The sequence below is a fragment of the Hypanus sabinus genome, chromosome 29 (genome assembly GCF_030144855.1).
Source record: "Hypanus sabinus isolate sHypSab1 chromosome 29, sHypSab1.hap1, whole genome shotgun sequence".
NCBI lineage: Eukaryota > Metazoa > Chordata > Chondrichthyes > Myliobatiformes > Dasyatidae > Hypanus > Hypanus sabinus.
In genome coordinates, this window is record NC_082734.1 from 13,126,426 (window position 1) to 13,143,664 (window position 17,239).

Sequence of the window (17,239 nt, forward strand, 5' to 3'; positions counted from 1 at the left end):
CTGTAACCAGGGACTGGTGTTTGGGAATCGTTCTGCTGCCGTGCTCTGTGGTGTGGCTTTGAACTTGGCCTTACCAGCTCACAGGGACCAGTCCCTGAACACCTTTGCTGAACCAGAAAAGCCAGAAGAAACTTACTCTGCTTTAGACCACGAGACCATAATTAAGCCATTCGATTGTTTCATTTGAGTCTGCTCTGCCATTCCATCATGACTAACTTATTTTCCCTCTCAACCCTATTCTCCCGCCTTCTCCCTGTAACCTTTGATGCCCTGACTAACCAATTTAAAATACCCAAATCACTTGGCCTCCACAGACATCAGTGGCCACGAATTTCAGAGAGTCACCACCCTCTGGCTAAAGAAATTCCTCTTCATCTCTAAAGGGATGCTCTTGTTTTCAGAGGCTGTGCCCTCCGGCCTTAGACTCCCCCACATCTTCTCCACATCCACTCTATCTAGGCCTTTCAATACTCGGTAGGTTTCCCTCCTCACGCTTCCAGGCTCCAGCGAGTGTAGGCCCCAGAGCCGTCAAACTTCGGTGTTGAGCGCCGGCACTGAACGTGAAGCAGTTGCGAGCTGATTCCTCCTTTTTGTTTTTTAACCCTTTGCAGTTCCTGGGCGGAGTGATGCTGGGATTTGGCCTTTGGATTCTCATTGACAAAATGAGCTTCATTGCCATGCTGGGTAAGTAGAGCAAATGGCCCGCGGTCCTGTCGGCCTGTATCCTTCTCCCTCTTTCTGTTGGCGTGTCTGGGTTGTTGACGTTGTCCTAGATTGGGCTGGGGGCGGGGTAGGGAGTTTAGAGGGGACCTCAGGGAGAACGTCTTTGCACGTAGAGGACGGTAGGAAGCTGGACTTGCCCTCTCTGAGGGGGAGCAGAGGAGACAGTTTCTCTTGCAAACCTGAAGGACTTCAATCACCAAGGCATACAACTTGACAGACCAAGTGCTGGCAAGCAAGATTAGCAAAGGTACAATACTGTACAAAAGTCTTGGGCAGATCTATATAACTAGGGTGCCTAAGACTTCTGCAGAGTACTGTAGAAATTTTATGTATTGTACTGTACAACTGCCTAAAAAAAGGCAGATTTCATGACCCAGTACTGTGCAAAAGTCAGGCACCCTAGCTACACATATATATACAGACTTTTGCACAGTACTGTAAGAACTTAATTGTTGGTGCAGACAGGGACTGAAAGCCTGTTCCGGTGCTATATGAGCCTTGACACCTTCACCCGTGGCAGGGCTAAGGTAAATGGAGAGGGGGTTGGGGTAAGTTGGTTGGCACATGTGGAATGAGAGAGACTAACCCTGGTCAAGTAGGTTGAGACGGTTAGGGAAGGGATGCCAGATACCATCTGGGATCTGTACTGGGTCCAATGTTGTCTGTCATATACATTAATGATCTGGATGAGGGGATAGTAAATTGGATTAGTAAGTATGCAGATGATACTAAGATAGGTGGCATTGTAGATAATGAAGCAGGTTTTCAAAGCTTGCAGAGAGATTTAGGCCAGTTGGAAGAGTGGGCTGAAAGATGGCAGATGGAGTTTAATGCTGATAAGTGTGAGGTGCTACATTTTGGTAGGACTAATCAAAATAGGACATACATGGTAAATGGTGGGGCATTGAGGAATGTAGTAGAACAGAGTGATCTAGGAATAATGGTGCATAGTTCCCTGAAGGTGGAATCTCATGTGGATAGGGTGGTGAAGAAAGCTTTTGGTATGCTGGCCTTTATAAATCAGAGTATTGAATATAGGAGTTGGGATGTAATGTTAAAATTGTACAAGGCATTGGTGAGGCCAAATTTGGAGTATTGTCTACAGTTCTGGTCACCGAATTATAGGAAAGATGTCAACAAAATAGAGAGAGTACAGAGGAGAATTGCTAGAATGTTACCTGGGTTTCAGCACCTAAGTTACAGAGAAGGTTGAGCAAGTTAGGAGAGAATATGTTAAGCTTGCAATTGTTAGACCACAGCTGGTAAATTCCAGCTCCCCTGCCACAGGAAGGATGTGACACCACTAGAGAAGATGCAGAGGATTTTATCAAGATGCTGAGATTAGAAAAGAGAGTAGGCACAGTTAGCAGTTGACACAGCAAAGTCACTGCAAGTGAAGCTCAGCCAGTCTGAGCCACATCCAGTCCCCAAGAACCTCTCCATTTCCAAGAATGTGAGAGCAGTGTGCAAGACCGAGGTTTTGAGGCTCCGGCGGAAGTGTGGAGTGAATAATAGGTCTCCGATTCCTCCCCAGTCTCCACCGCCGCAGGAGCCAGTCCCCTGCCAGTTCGATCCACTGAGAGGGAGGCTGAGAGTGCTGTGGCACCAGGCCGCACCCTGACTGCAGAAATGGACTGAAGACCAGAGCGAGCTGTGCCTAGAGCCAAGTTACTTGAGTGCAGTCGCAACACTGTGGAAAATGCCCAGGCACTTCCCGTTCACAAAAAGCAAGACAAAAATCAGAGAGGGTGCAGAGGAGATTTGACATTTCCATGTCTTATGAGGAAAGACTGAGCAAGCTAGGAGTTTTTTCTCTTAGGAGCAAAGCAGGATGAGAGGTGACTTGACAGAGATGTTTAATAGGATAAGAGGCATTGATAAAGTGGATAGTCAGTGCCTCTTTCCCAGGGCAGTAATGGCTAATGTGAGGGGACATACTTTTAAGGTGTTTGGAGAAAAGTATAGGGGGTGTTTTAGAGGTAGAGGAGCATGGGACACACTAATGAGGGTGCTGGTAGGGGCAGATACATTAGAGGCATTGAAGAAACTCTTAGATAGACACAAGGGTGAAAGAAAAATGAAGGGTTATGTGCGAGAGAAGGGTTAGATTGCTCTTGGATTAGGTTAAAAGGTTAGCACAACCCGATGGGCTGAAGGGCCTGTACTATGCTGTTCCATGGTCTATGCTTTGTAACTCTAATCTGAATAATTGCTACCCAATACATCTCCTCTTGACCTTTAGTATAGTGGAAAGTCATTGTAAGTAACTGGGAAAATGTGTAGCTCAGGCGGTTGATGGTTTAAGTTGAGTTGTTCTCCAATCTTGGCAGTCCATCTGTAAACGCTTTGTCACCATATGAGGAGACATCGTTGGATGGAAGTCATCATTGAACTCAACTGGCATTTACTCCCCAAAGCCCACCTCACTGATGCCCAATTTGGGTTTTACCAGGATCTTGTGAAACTGGTCAATAGTCATCAAAGGAGTTGTCCTTTACATAAGAGAAGAAGATGGCTGTGCTCGTCGGAGGCCAATAATCCCAGCCCCGGGACATCTCCGTAGGAGATCCTTGGGGCCAGTTCCTCGTCCCAAGCACCTTCAGCTGTTTCATCAATGATCTTCCTTCCATCATGTGACCAGAAGTAGGCATGTTTGCACAGTATTCAATAGCATTGACATTTCCTCATCAAAGGAGGCAGCTCAAGCCTGCAAACAGCAAGGTTTGAGAACATCCAGGCTTGGGCTTGTGCCGGGGAAGTATCAGGCGATCACCATTTCTGAGAAGGGAGGACCTAACCACCAACCTTGGCCAGATCCCCCACCATCAATGCCCTGAGGGGGTGAGGAATGGGGTCATCATAAGTCATCGGAGCAGAATTGGGCTATTCAGCCCATCGAGTCTGCTCTACCATCCCGTCACGGCTGATTTATTAACCCCCTCCAACCCCATTCTCCTGCTTTCTCCCCTTAACCTTTGATGCCCTGACTAATCAAGAACCTATCGACCTCTGCTTTAAGTGTACCCAATTATTTGGCCTCCACAGCTGTGTGTGGCAACGAATTCCACAGATTCACCACTCTCCTGTGTGTGTGACAGGCAGGCAAGGGTTGGGAGTTTGGTCTGTGGGTCTAGGGATTGATTGACCTTTGGATATATAGCCATAAGACCATAAAGACATAGAACCAAAATTAGGCCATTTGACTTATTGAGTCTGCTCCACCATTCCAACATGGCTGATTTATTATTCCTCTCAACCCTACTCTCCTGCCTTCTCCCCGTAACCTTTGATGCCCTGACTAATCAAGAACCCATCAGCCTCCCCTTTAAATATTCCCAATGACTTGGCCTCCACTGCCACTTGTGGCAATGAATTCCCCAGACTCACTACCCTCTGGCTCCAGAAATTCCTCCTCATCTCTGCTCTAAAGGGATGCCCTTGTATGCTGAGGCTGTGTTCTCTAGGCCGAGACAACAGGAAACGCCCTCTCCAGATTTTCTCTTGTTTAGGCTTAGGTTAGTTAATAGTTTGGCACAACGTAGTGTTTTGAAAGGCCTGTTTCTGTGCTGTACCGTGTTCTCTGCTCTTTGAGATGTGTGCACGTCTGTGTTTCTGTGTGTGAGTGTGTTTGTGGATGTGTTTTTTTGTGTGTGTGCGTGTTTGTCTCTGCGTGTATTTGAACGTACCCGTGTAGCTGTGTGCAGCCGCGTGACGTTGGGCCATTTTGGTGATCCGCCTGCTGTTCCCCATCAGACACCGCCTCAGTCCCTCTCCAGCTCTGGTCGTACTTGTTCTCTGGCCTCGGCATCTTCACCATGATGATGGGGTTCCTCGGGTGCATCGGCGCGCTGAAGGAAATCAAGTGCATGCTGGGAATCGTAAGTAGGCGCGGCGCTGGTGACCGCCAAGACCGAAGCCCGCCAGGCGCTCCGGCGCCGACGCTGACCTAAGCTTGGCTGGACAGCTCTTCATGCGGGTGTTGTTTCAGGCTGCTGGCTGGGGAGTGGGGCAGGGGTGACAACCAGTCCCAGCCCCTCCCCATTCATTCTGGGTATGAACAAAGAGGAGGGACAAAAGGCAGAGTATGTCTTATCATAAAACCACTGATCATAAGGCATACAGTCAAGGGCCACTTTATTAGGCAGCTCCCGTACCTAATAAAATGGCCACTGAGTGTGCGTTCACGGTCTTCTGCCGCTGTAGCCCGTCCACTTCAGGGTTCGACATGTTGTGCGTTCCGAGATGCTCCTCTGCACACCATCGTAACGCGAGGTTACTTGAGTTGCTACTGCCTCCCTGTCAGCTTGAACCAGTCTGGCCGTTCTCCTCTGACCTCTCTCGTTAGCAAAGTGTTTTCACCCACAGAACGGCTGCTCACTGGATTTTTTTTTTTGTTTTTCATGCTGTTCTCTGTAAACTCCAGAGACCTCTGTGGGTGAAACCCCCAGGAGATCAGCAGTTTCTGAGATTCAAACCACCTCGTCTGGCACCAACGATCACCTGACAGTCAAAGTCACTCAGATCACATTTCCTCCCCACTCTGATGTTTGATCTGAACAACAACTGAACCTCCTGACCATGACTGCATGCTTTTACGCCTTGAGTTGCAGCCACCGGATTGGCTGATTAGATATTTGCATTAACGAAGTGTGCAGGTGTGCCTAATAAAGTGGGCACTGAGTGTCGGGGCAGAATTTGGTTGAATCTGTTCCACCACTCCATCGTAGGCCCAAAACCAGCTCACGATACTCCAAGTGCAGTCTGACCAATGCCTTATAAAGCCTCCGCGTTACATCCTTGCTTTTATATTCTAGTCCTCTGGAAATTCTCTGCTAACAATGCATTTGCCTTCCTAACTACTGAAGTTAACCTTTAGGGAATCGTGTAGTAGGATCACCAAATTCCTCCGCACCTCTGATTTCTGAATTCACTCCCAGTTTTGAAAATAATCTTTACCTTTATTCCTTTTACCAAAGTCCATGACCGTACCCTTCCCTACACTGCCCTGTTGTCTTCATCTGTTCAAGTCTTCCTGAAGACTCCCTGCCTCCTCGAAGCCACTTGCCCCCTCGCCTAACTTTTATCATCTGCTGCCAATCCACTTGTCAGGACTGCACGAGGCATCCAGCCCACGTGGGCTCAGCTGCAAACACTCCGGTGATTCCGGTATTCCGGTCCTGCCCGTGGGATTTGGGGGGGGGGTCACGAGAGGGGTGCGACCCGAACTTGCTCCGTGCGGGCCCTTGTCACGTCCCTCTGAGTGGGATCTTGCTGTGTACAGGGGCACCGCAGGACGGGGGGGGGGGGCGGGTGCCGTGTCGGACGTTAGGGGAGGGGATCGAGACGCACGGAGGAGGGTCTCTGTGTCACGCGGGGTGGGGGGGGCCGGCGTTGGTCAGAGATTTTGATGCTGCTGCACATGGGACCAGGAGCTGCAGGAGGCAACGGGGTTGAACTGGTCGGTAGGGCCCAAACACAAGCAAATCTGCAGGTGCTGGAAATCCAGATCAGTACACACAAAACACGGGGGGAGCTCAGTAGGCCGGGCAGCACCTGCAGAAAAGAGTAAACAGTTGGCGTTTTGCGCCAAGACCCTTCATCAGGACTGGAAAGTCTGAAGAAGAGGTTGGGTGGAAGAAGTTCAAGATGATAGGTGATAGTGGAAGCAGGGGAGGGGAAAGGGTTGAAGTAAAGAGTTGGGAAGTGGATTGGTGAAAGAGATAAGGGGCTGGAGAAGGGGGAATCTAAAGGAGAGGGTAGAAGACCATAGAAGAAAGGGGGAACACCAAAGGGAGGTGATGGTCAGGTAAGGAGATAAGGTAGGAGAGGGAAACAGGAATGGGGGAATGCCGAAAGAGAAGGGGGGGGGGGAGGTAGTTACTGGAAGTTTGAGAGATCGATGTTCCTGCTGGCATTGCCCTTGACTTGCATAATCCAATTTAAACTTTGGCTTGTTGACTTACTGGTTAAGAAATGTTTGTGGGCTGAGGCTCTGCGTCCGGAGCTTCAAACTAGGGAATGTCGGAGGCTGCCCAGATGGAGGATAAGGTGTTGCTCCCTTTTCTTGGCCGTAGCGGAGGCCACGGACTGACATGTCGGAATGGGATATGGAGTTGAAGCAGGTGCCCACTTTTTGCGGTGGGTGGGGCGAAGTCGGTCGATGAGGCGGTAGAGCCACTGCCTCACAACCATAGAGGCCCGGGTTCAATCCCGACCTCGGCAAATTGGGCCGACATTGGTGCGTGTAGCGAGGCACAGTGAAAGACTTTGTTTCGATTGCCATCCATACAGGATATTTCAGTGCAGGGAGGTAGAACCAGAAAAAGCAACAACTGAAAGCAGAGTAAAGTGATCCGGTTACAAGGACAAGGCGCAGAGCCACAATGAAGTAGACTGTGAGATCGAGACTCCATCTGTTAGCTCTTGGGGAGCTCTTAAGAGTCTGATAGCAGTGGGATAGAAGCTGGTGCTGGTATACTTTCTCAGGCTTTTGTATCTTCTGCCCAGTGGGAGGGGGTGCTTTCTGTGTGGAGTTTGCACGTTCTCCCTGGAACACCGGTTTCCTCCGGGTGCTCTGGTTCCACTTCCCAAAGATGTACAAATCAGTAGGTTAACTGTTCGCTGTAAATTTCCCCTCGTGTGGAGGGGGTGCGGAAGTTAATGTGGAAGTGGTGGATGCAGGTTTCAACATTTAAGATCAGTTTGTAAAAGTACTCGGCGGTGGGGGGGGGGGTGGGTATGGTCCAGGTGCAAGTTAATGGGACGATGCTGATTAATAGTCTGGCACAGTCTGGATGGGCCGAAGGGCCTGTTTCTGAGCCGTAGCACTCTACGACTGTGGGGAGAATAAAAATGTCCTTAGCGTAGGGTTGGTGTGAACGGGAGGTTGATGGTCGGGGTGAGGTGGGTGCAAGGGTCTGATTCCATCATCACCTTACCCAAAGGCAATTCTGGGAGGAGGGCTGAGTGGATGGGTTTGGAACCGGGTTAATGTAGATAATGAAATGCAAAATGGACAGTTGACATTTCGCGTCAAGACCCTCGAAGACCCCAAACGTCAGCAGCTCAGTCCCCTCCGCAGCTGCCCCCTGACCCGCTGCGTTCCTCCAGTAATTTTTGCGTTGCCCCAGACTCCAGCATTGGCAGTGTCTTTTGTCGACAGTGTCTTGACCCGAAGGGAAGGAGAGAGTTTCGGCATTCTTGCTGTAATTGTGCGTAACAAGTTTTTAAGGTGGGGAAAACCAGCCGACTGCTAAATAAAGAAAGAAAGGACTTTTCAGTAAACATCTGTCCCTCACTCGAGTACCCCAAAGCTGTCAGCCACTCCTGGTTTAAATCTCAAAGCAAAACTCTTGCCAGATTTTTGCATAAAGTATTTCTCAGAAATGGGCAAAGTGTCAGGAATGGGGGGGGGGGGGAGTTGGTTGAAGACTCCCTGCTCTCCCCCAACCCCCTCCCAGCTGAGGCGTAGCAACTGTGTGGAGACAAGTGGCAATGGTAGTTCCCAGTGTGCGGGAGATGGTGGAACAAAGGGCAGATTCTTCGTCGCCTGGAGCCTGTCGGGAAGGGGCTGGGGTCACATGTCTGCACAGTTGGCTGCAGGCATGTTAAAGGGGGAACACAGTATAATCAGAACCTCTTCTATTTTTGGGAGCTTTTTCCACTCTGTCCAACCCCTGCTGCCCCCCTCACTCAGAGAGAGGCAGCATGGAAGCAGGCCTATTGGCCCATTATGGTTATGTTATCCATCCCCACCCCTGTAATAGTACATTAATCATTATTTTAAAATCCCAACATCACCTCCCCCTAAGCTCCACCATTCACCCCCTCACCACAGACGCTTTACGGCACCCGATTAACCTACCATTGGGGCGAGGGACGAACCCAGAGCATTGAGGGGAAACTCATGCTGTTGCACATAGATTGTGCCCAAGGTCAGGATTGAACCAGGACCTCTACAAGTGTGAAGCAGCCGCACCATTGCGCCACTGTCGTCCCGGGACGGTGTATAGCAGGGGTTCCCAACCTGGGGTCCATGCTCCCTTTCCTTAACGGTAGGAGTCCGCAGCATAAAAACCATTGGGAACCCCCTGGTGCAGAGGGAGCACTGCTCCATATCTGACCATTTTGCTGTTGATGGCTCAGTTTCATATTTGCAACACTTACAGGTTGACAGGGCAGTTAAAAAGGTGTACGGTATGTTGGCCTTCATTAGTTCAAGAGCCACAAGGTAATATTGCAGGTCTAAAAAGCCCTGGTTATTCCACACTTGGAGAATTGCGTTCAGTTCTGGTCACCTCGTTTTAGGATGCTTTTCTCCCCCCTCTTGCACATTGAGTGTTGGCCTTTTATTTTTATTTTCATTTTTTTTCTTTAATTCGGTTCCTTCTGTGGCTGCAAATCTCAAGGTTGTATAATTTATACGTTTTTTTTGCCAATAATAACGTACTTTGAATCTTGGTGCAGACTCTGAACCTGAAGGATCAACTTGATACCTTCAATGTCCATGGAGACGGCTTGGCTCGCTGAGATTTCCCAGCATTCTCCTTGAGGAGCTCGGGGTGGGGTGGGGTGGGGTGAGGGGAGGATTTTTATCTGGGTACTTCACGTGTTGGGGTTGGTTGTCAACAGGAAGTGATCTTCCCTCCTCCTCGTTCACACTTGTGCTTTACCCCTGGTTTTATTTTGAGCTTAAGGATCGAAACAGCTCAAATTGCTCATTTCCCCTTTTTCTCAAAAAAAATTCTTGCAGCTTCTTAAGAGGTGGCACTTTCTAATTTAATATTGTTTACGTTTGGTTCCTCTTTTCGGCGACGGCTGAGATTGTGGGAGGAAGGTCCCGGCAGGTGTTAGATAGTGGTTGCCTATGGGTCAGAGGTCAGAGTGCAGAGGTCAGGAATTGGAGCGGAAGTCGGCCATTGAGCCCATTGTGCCTGTACTGCCATTCACTCATAGTTGACTTTTGTTCCTCTCAACCTCATTGTCCTGCCTTCTCCTCGTAACCTTTGACTCCCTGACTGATCAAGAACCTCCTCTTTAAATATACCCAATGACTTGGCCTCCACTGGCGCAGGAAGCATCCTTTCCTCGTTCATTCCATCTCGGCCTTCCAGTGTTTGATAGTCTTCACTGAGATCACCCCCAATCTTCTGAACTCCAGTGAGTCCAGGCCCTGCCGCGAGGGATATGGGATGTGAGGAAATCTCCGAGATGTGGAGCTGGTGTAGGAAAGCTGAAGGGGGTGGTGGGGGAGGTGTTCGGAGTTGTGGATCAGCAGATGGCGGTTGTAGTGGGGAACCTCACACCTAGTCTGCTTGTGTCGTTCGCAGTACTTCACATTACTTGTGTTCCTGATGGCGTCCCAGATCACTGTCGGAGTTCTGGTTTACACCCAGAGGAAGGTGGTGAGTAGGAGTTACGGATTTGGTTGGGGGGGGGGGTGTGGTTCGGTGGTGGAGGGCGGAGGAAGGAAGAGAGAGGTTGTGGGGAGGGGAGGTAGGAGGTGTGGGCTGAGTTGTGTGTGTGTGGGGGGGCAGGGGAGAGCAGTTGGTTCAGACAGGAAGGGGTGAGTGGGACAGAGTGAGGGGAGAGGGCAGGGAGATGGGTGGGATTTTGGAGATGGGAAGATAGTTGGGTGGGGATGTGCGATGAAGCGCCCTCCTTGCCCTAATACCCCAGGATCTTGCCCTTCAGTGTTTCCACCCATCTTCCAAGGTCTCCTTTTCCCTCCAGTTTTGATCTGTTTGACCTCCCTTGTGATTGTGTGCCCCACTTTTGGACCCTTCCCTGTGGCTGCACCACTTGCCCCTTCTCATCCCATCTGCCCTCTGACAGAACCCCCTCCGACTGGGCTCCTTCCCCCCCCACCACCACCCTGCCATGGGCATCCACCCCACACCCCTCACAAGTCACGACTCCCACAAGCACTTCTCCCCAGGCTGGTCTCCCGCCTCTGTCTCCCTCTTGCCACCCTTGCCCACTTCAGCCACCCTCCTCCCTTCCCATTCACCTCCTCCCCCACGGCCACTCAGGTATCCCGTCTCTCCTGGCCATCCCAATCACCTCACCCCATTCTTCCAACCCCCCCCCCCCCACCCTCACTATCACAGAAACTTTTTAAAACCCAGCTCTTTGACTGAGCTATTGGTCAAGTAGAACCGTGACCAGCCACATGGGCCTTTCAGCCCATTAAATCTGTGCTGGACACAATGGCAAATATCTTCAGTCTGCACGTAATCCATATCCCTCTGTTCCCTGCATGGAACACCACAGACCCTTTGGCCACAAGATATTGGAGAGCAGAATCAGGCCTTTTGGCCCATCGAGTCTGTGCTCCCATTTCCTCATGGCTGATCCAATTTTCCTCTCAGCCCCAATCTCCTGCCTTCTCCCCGTATCCCCTCATGCCCCGAACAATCAACCTCTGCCTTAAATACATGTAAAGACTTGGCCTCCACACTTGGCCTTCACCACTCTTTGGCTAAAGGAATTTCTCCTCATCTCCACTCTAAAAGAACACCCCTCTATTCTGAGGCTGCGTCCTCTGGTCTTGGACTCTCCCACCACAGGAAGCATCCTCTTCTCATCCACTCTTATCAATGAGGTCACCCCTCATTCTTCTGAATTCCAGTCAATCCAGGCCCAGAGCCTTCGAACGCTCTTCATATGACAAGGCTTTCAATCCCGGAATCATTTTCGTGAACTTCCTTTGAACCCTCCCCAGTTTCAGCACGTCCTTTCGAAGATAAGGGCCCAAACCTGCTCACAATACTCCAAATGAGGCCTCACCTGTGCTTTATGTTGTGCCAGCCTTTTAACCTGCTCCAAGAGGGGTTCCCATCCTGGGGTCTGTGGACCCCTTGCTTAATGGCATGGGCGCATGCCATAAAAAAGCTTTTGGGAACCCCTGATCTAGCCCTCCCCTCCGACAAAGCGCATCATCCTCCGTTGTTCTTTCACCCACTGGCCTGCCTAAGAGTCTTTTAGATGCCCTGAATGTATCTGCCTCTGCTACTGCCCCCAGAAAGGTGTTCCAATCATTTACTACTCTCTGAGCCAAAATCCTACTCTTCTTGAAAGGACGTCCTCTGAAATTGGCCATCGATACCCTGCGGGGGGGGGGGAGGTACTGGTTGTCCACGCTTCTAATACACTTCGATTAAGTCACCTTTCAAACTCCTCAGTCTCAGCTCATACCAAGGACTCCTTCCTTGATTCCTGACATTCTTAGTCTAACAGCCCTGGCAGCTCATTCTAAGCACTGTGTTAAAAAAGTAACTTTGGCCTTCACTTCTTTGAAACTTTCCCCCTCTTGCCGTAAAGCCGTTTCCCCCCCCCCAGTTCTCGACAATTCAACCCCGTTTCGGCCCTGATGCACCTCCCCTCGAATCTCCCTCTGACAGCCATGGAACGTAGGAAATTTGTCCGGGGTGAAGGGGTGGATGAAATGGACATGGGTATGAGATTCTGGGGCCTCTGGGATTATTCTGAGGTCAGCTGAACCTGCTTTTCCATTTTCCTCCTCCTCGCTCAGATCGATAGGAAGCTGAGTTTCGCAGTGAAAGACATGATTAAGAAGTACGACCCGAATGACAAGCAGTTACAGAACCTGGAGGACAGTTGGGATTATATCCAGCTCAAGGTGAGAGGAGAATTCAAACACTGTGGCTAATACAAGGGCTTTGGACATAAGTGCAGAGGAATATCGGTGGCAGGTTTCTTACTCAGAGATTGGTACGTGTGTCAGGAGTGGTGGTCGACATCAAAATAAATCTATTATCAAAGTACGTGGGGCAGCTGGGTTGTAGGCCTCCGTTAGTCTCGATAGACCATGGATTTGCACCTTGGGAAGTTTCCAGGGTGTGAGCATGGGCAAGATCTTTTTTTATGGAAGACCGGCAATTGCCCAAGCTGTAAGTCTCCCCTCTCCATGCCACCGATGTTGTCCAAGGGAAGGGCATTAGGACCCATACAGCTTGGCACCGGTGTCGTCACAGAGCAATGTGTGGTTTTAGTGCCTTGCTCGAGGACACACACACAAGCCTCAGCCAAGGCTCGAACTAGCGACCTTCAGATAACTAGACAAGCACCTTAACCACTTGGCTATGCGCCAACAGTGGTTAGCACGATGCTTTACAGTTCCAGGGTCCTGGGTTCAATTCCCGCCGCTGCCTGTAAGGAGTTTATACGTTCTCCCCGTGACCGCGAGGAATGGCAGGGTAATTGGGTATTGTAATTGTGCCATGACTAGACTAGTATTAAATTGGGGGGTATTGATGGGCGGCACGGCTCCAAGGGCTGGAAGGGCCTACTCCGCACTGTATGTCAATAAACAAGCGCACAAAGACTGACAAACAACCAATGTGCAAAAGAAGTCAAACTGCGCAAATACAAAAATAAATAACACTGACAACATGAGTTGTTGATCCCGTGAAAGTGAGTCTGTAGGTTGTGGAACCAGTTCAGAGTTGAGATGCGTGAAGTTATCCACGCTGGTTCAGGAGCCTGATGGTTGTAGGGTCGTAATAGTTTCTGAACCTGACGGTGCGGGAACCAAGGCTCCTGTCCAGTGGTGGAAGCGAGGAGAGAGCAGAGGCAGAACCGTTAGGGACATTTGGGTGAAAGCAAAATGGAGGGCTACGTGGGAGGGAAGGGTTAGATTGATCTTGGATCCTGCACAGATTGGGAGCCGGCGGTTTCTGATTAGTACTGTTCAGCTGAGCTCTGAAGTTGCACACACTTTAACCTTTGATTTGCGAATGGAAACTGAAACCAGATGAATAGAGGGAGCCGCAGACTGCCTGTCCCACGGTCTCTTCATATCTGATCTCACACCAATCTAATATTTATAAATGGCTGATCTCGTTCCCTCATTATAACGCTAATTGTTGCCAGGTAACGTAGTTAAAGGTCTCAGGTGGTTTATTACCATGGCAACAGTGAATCACCTTGACCGGAAAAAGTTCACCTCAGCAATTCCAGCCAGAGTCAAACATTAAGTATGGGACATGATACACAAGTATCAAAATCTCAAACTTTTGATAATTGCCTCTCCCCCTCTCACTGTTCCCCCATTCCCTTTTCCCTCTCTCACCTTAAATCCTTGCCCACCCATCACCTCCCTCTGGTGCTCCTCCCCCTTTTCTTCCATGGTCCTCCCCCCTCTCCTATCAGATTCCCCCTCCTCCAGCCCTGTATCTCTCTCACTTACCGACTTCCCAGCCCTCTACCTCCCCCTCTCCCAGATCCACCTATCACCTGCCACCTTGCACTTCATCCTCCCCTCCCCCCCACCTTCTCGTTCTGACTTTCCAGTCCCGATGAAGGGTCTTGGCCCGTTTTCCACAGATGCTGCCTGGCCCTCCCCACCCCCCCGAGTCCTCCAGCACGTTGTGTGTGTTGATTAGGTGCAGGGTCAAAGTCGGGTTTATTGTCATCTGCACAAATACGTGTACAGGTGCAATGAAAATCTTAGTTACGTTAGCATCACAGGCAGCAATGTATAATTTGCATTTGCAAGAAATAATCTAAACGTGGGCAATACACAACATTTTTACAAGAACAAAAAACAAATCAGAATCAGGTTTATTATCACTGAATATGTCGTGAAGATTATTGTTTGTGACAGTAGTACTGGGCAGAACATAAAAAATATCAGTCACAGTAAGAAATATATTAAAAAAATAAATAAGCAGTGCAAAAAGAGAGAAAAGCGGTGAGGTAGTGTTCATGGACGTTCAGAAATGTGGTGGTGGAGGGGGAAAAGCTGTTACTAAAACATTGGGCTCCTGTACTTCCTTCCTGGTGGTGGTAATGAGAAGGGGCATGAGTTGGATGGTGAGGGTCCTTCATGAAGAATGCCACCTCTTGAGGCACCAGCTTTTAAAGATGCCCTCAGTGGTGGGGTGGGGGTTAAATATGGAGGTTATGACCAAAGAAAAGCTGGCTGGAGTCACTAAGCACTTTAGTGCAAGGGTGTTTATTAGGTGTATTGACAACTTACAAAAACCAAGTCAGGTCGAGTCACTTTTATTGTCATTTCGACCATAACTGCTGGTACAGTACATTGTAAAAATGAGACAACGTTTTTCAGGACCATGGTGTTACATGACACAGTACAAAAACTAGACTGAACTACGTAAAAAACAACACAGAAAAAAACTACACTGGACTACAGACCTACCCAGGACTGCGTAAAGTGCACAAAACAGTACAAGTATTACAATAAATAATAAACAGGACAATGGGGCAGTAAGGTGTCAGTCCAGGCTCTGGGTATTGAGGAGTCTGATAGCTTGGGGGAAGAAACTCACACAGTCTGGTTGTGAGAGCCCGAATGCTTCGGAGCCTTTTCCCAGACCGCAGGAGGGAGAAGAGTTTGTCTGAGGGGTGCGTGGGGTCCTTCATAATGCTGTTTGCTTTGCGGATGCAGCGTGTGGTGTAAATGTCCGTGATGGCGGGAAGAGAGACCCCGATGATCTTCTCAGCTGACTTCACTATCCACTGCAGGGGCTTGCAAAGTCAGGGTCAGTGAAAAGAAATATGCCAATGATTGAAGAAAAGGGTGCACAGCCGTGCAGCCAGCGTTCGGGGTTCGATTCCCACTGCCGCCGACTGTGAGGAGTTCGCACAACCCCCCCTCCCCCCGGGTGACTGTGTGGGATTCCTCCGGCATTCCGAAGACGTGCAGGTCGGGGCTAGTAAGTTATGGGCACGCTATGTTGGCACAGGAAACGTGGCGACACTTGCGGGCTGCCTCAAGCACGTCCTCGGACTGTGTTAGTCGTGGACACAAGCGACTCGTTTCACTGTTGGTTTCGATGTAACCGTGACGGATAAAGGTAATCTTAATCTGTTCTTGAACCCAGTGGTGTGGAACTTCAGGCTTCTGTACCTCCCACTCAATGGTGGCTGCGAGAAGGTGACATCTCCTGGATTAATTTATTTATTGACAATCGCAAGCCTGAGATTCCTTTGTATGTCGAGAAAGGTGCGATGGCGTCCATCTGAGCACCGCTGCAATACCACCATCCACCGCTGATGGCGCCACTGCGCCCACAGACTCGTAATGGCAGTGCCACCTGCTGGCCAATCTCTGCCCTACAGGCTGGATCAGAATCACTGACAATTGAGATTAAGATCCAGATTTATTTAACACATCTGCATCGAAACATACAGTTGGTCGTTTGTGTTAACAGCCAATGTTACTGAGGACGTGCTGGAGGCAGACTGCAGGTGTGTATGGTGTATGGTGCCCCAATGCTCAGCAGGGCAATGCAAGCAGCATCAACAACAACAGAACAGCATATTGAATTGACTTTATTACTGACATCCTCCACATACACGGGGAGTAAAACAAAATTATGTTATGTCTCTGTCTAAATGTGCATTCTGCAATTTATAGTAATTTATAATAAATAGTATGTACAACAGGACAGTCAATATAACATAGAAATACAATTGTATCGGTGTGAATTAATCAGCCTGATGGCCTGGTGGAAGAAGCTGTCCCGGAGCCTGTTGGTCCTGGCTTTTATGCTGCGATACTGTTTCCGGATGGTAGCAGCTGGAATGGTCCGAGGTTGGGGTGACTCAGGTCCCCAATGATCCTTTGGGCCCTTTTTACAAACCTGTCTTTGTAAATGTCCTGAATAGTGGGAAGTTCACATCTACAAATGTGCTGGGCCACTCTCTGCAGAACCCTGCGATTGAGGGAAGTACAGTTCCCATACCAGGCGGTGACGCAGACAGTCAGGATGCTGTCAATTGTGCCTCCTGTGGAAAGTTCTTAGGATCTGGGTACTCATGCCAAACTTCTTCAGCCGTCTGAGGTGAAAGAGGCGCTGTCGTGCCTTTTTCACTGCACAGCCGGTGTGGAAGACCGCGTGAGATCTTCGGTGACATGCTGTGAAGTTTGTTGTTTGTGGCAGCAGTATAGTGCAAGACACAATAAGATTTAAATTAGTTACAGTAAAAAAAGCGCAGAAGAGAAAGAGCGAGGTAACTTTCAGGGGTTCGTGGGCCATTGAGAAATCTGACAAAGCTGTTCCTAAAACATTGGGTCTTCGGGCTCCTGTACCTCCTCCCTGATGGAGGTAAGGAGAAGAGGGCATGTCCTGGAGGGTGATGGATATTGCCTTTTGACAATGTCCTCGATGGAGGGGAGGCTTGTGCCTGCAAGGGAGCTGGTTGAGTCTACAACTCTCTGCAGGCTCCATGCAACCAGTAGAGTGCTCACCACCTCTGTGTAGAAATCTTGATTGGAGTCTTTGGTGACATTACCAAACCTCCTCAAACTTCTAATGAAGTAGGGCTGTGGCCATGCCTTCAAGGTGATTGTATCAGCACCTAGGGCCCAGAAAGTAGATCCTGCGGGCTGAATCCCCGACCTTTAACTGAACAGACATTCTGCTCAGTCACTACGGTGGGAACGAGTGATGCAGAGGGAAAGATTTCAAGCATGTTCCTTCCAAACGAGGGGTTTTAAAAAATATATTTGCGAAATCTGGTCTCCTTG

General features: G+C 49.5%; 1 protein-coding gene across 5 annotated transcripts in view; it reads left to right on the top strand.

Annotated features, from left to right (window-relative positions):
- The window catches only part of LOC132383010 (leukocyte antigen CD37-like), a 62,154-nt gene that overhangs the window by 27,142 nt on the left and 17,773 nt on the right, over positions 1-17,239 (top strand). For all 5 annotated transcript variants that reach the window (XM_059953687.1, XM_059953691.1, XM_059953688.1 and 2 more), the window contains 4 exons: positions 612-684; positions 4,477-4,601; positions 10,053-10,127; positions 12,257-12,364. In XM_059953687.1, coding sequence (XP_059809670.1) covers positions 612-684; positions 4,477-4,601; positions 10,053-10,127; positions 12,257-12,364 — 381 coding nt within the window. The remainder of the gene's footprint in view (positions 1-611; positions 685-4,476; positions 4,602-10,052; positions 10,128-12,256; positions 12,365-17,239) is intronic.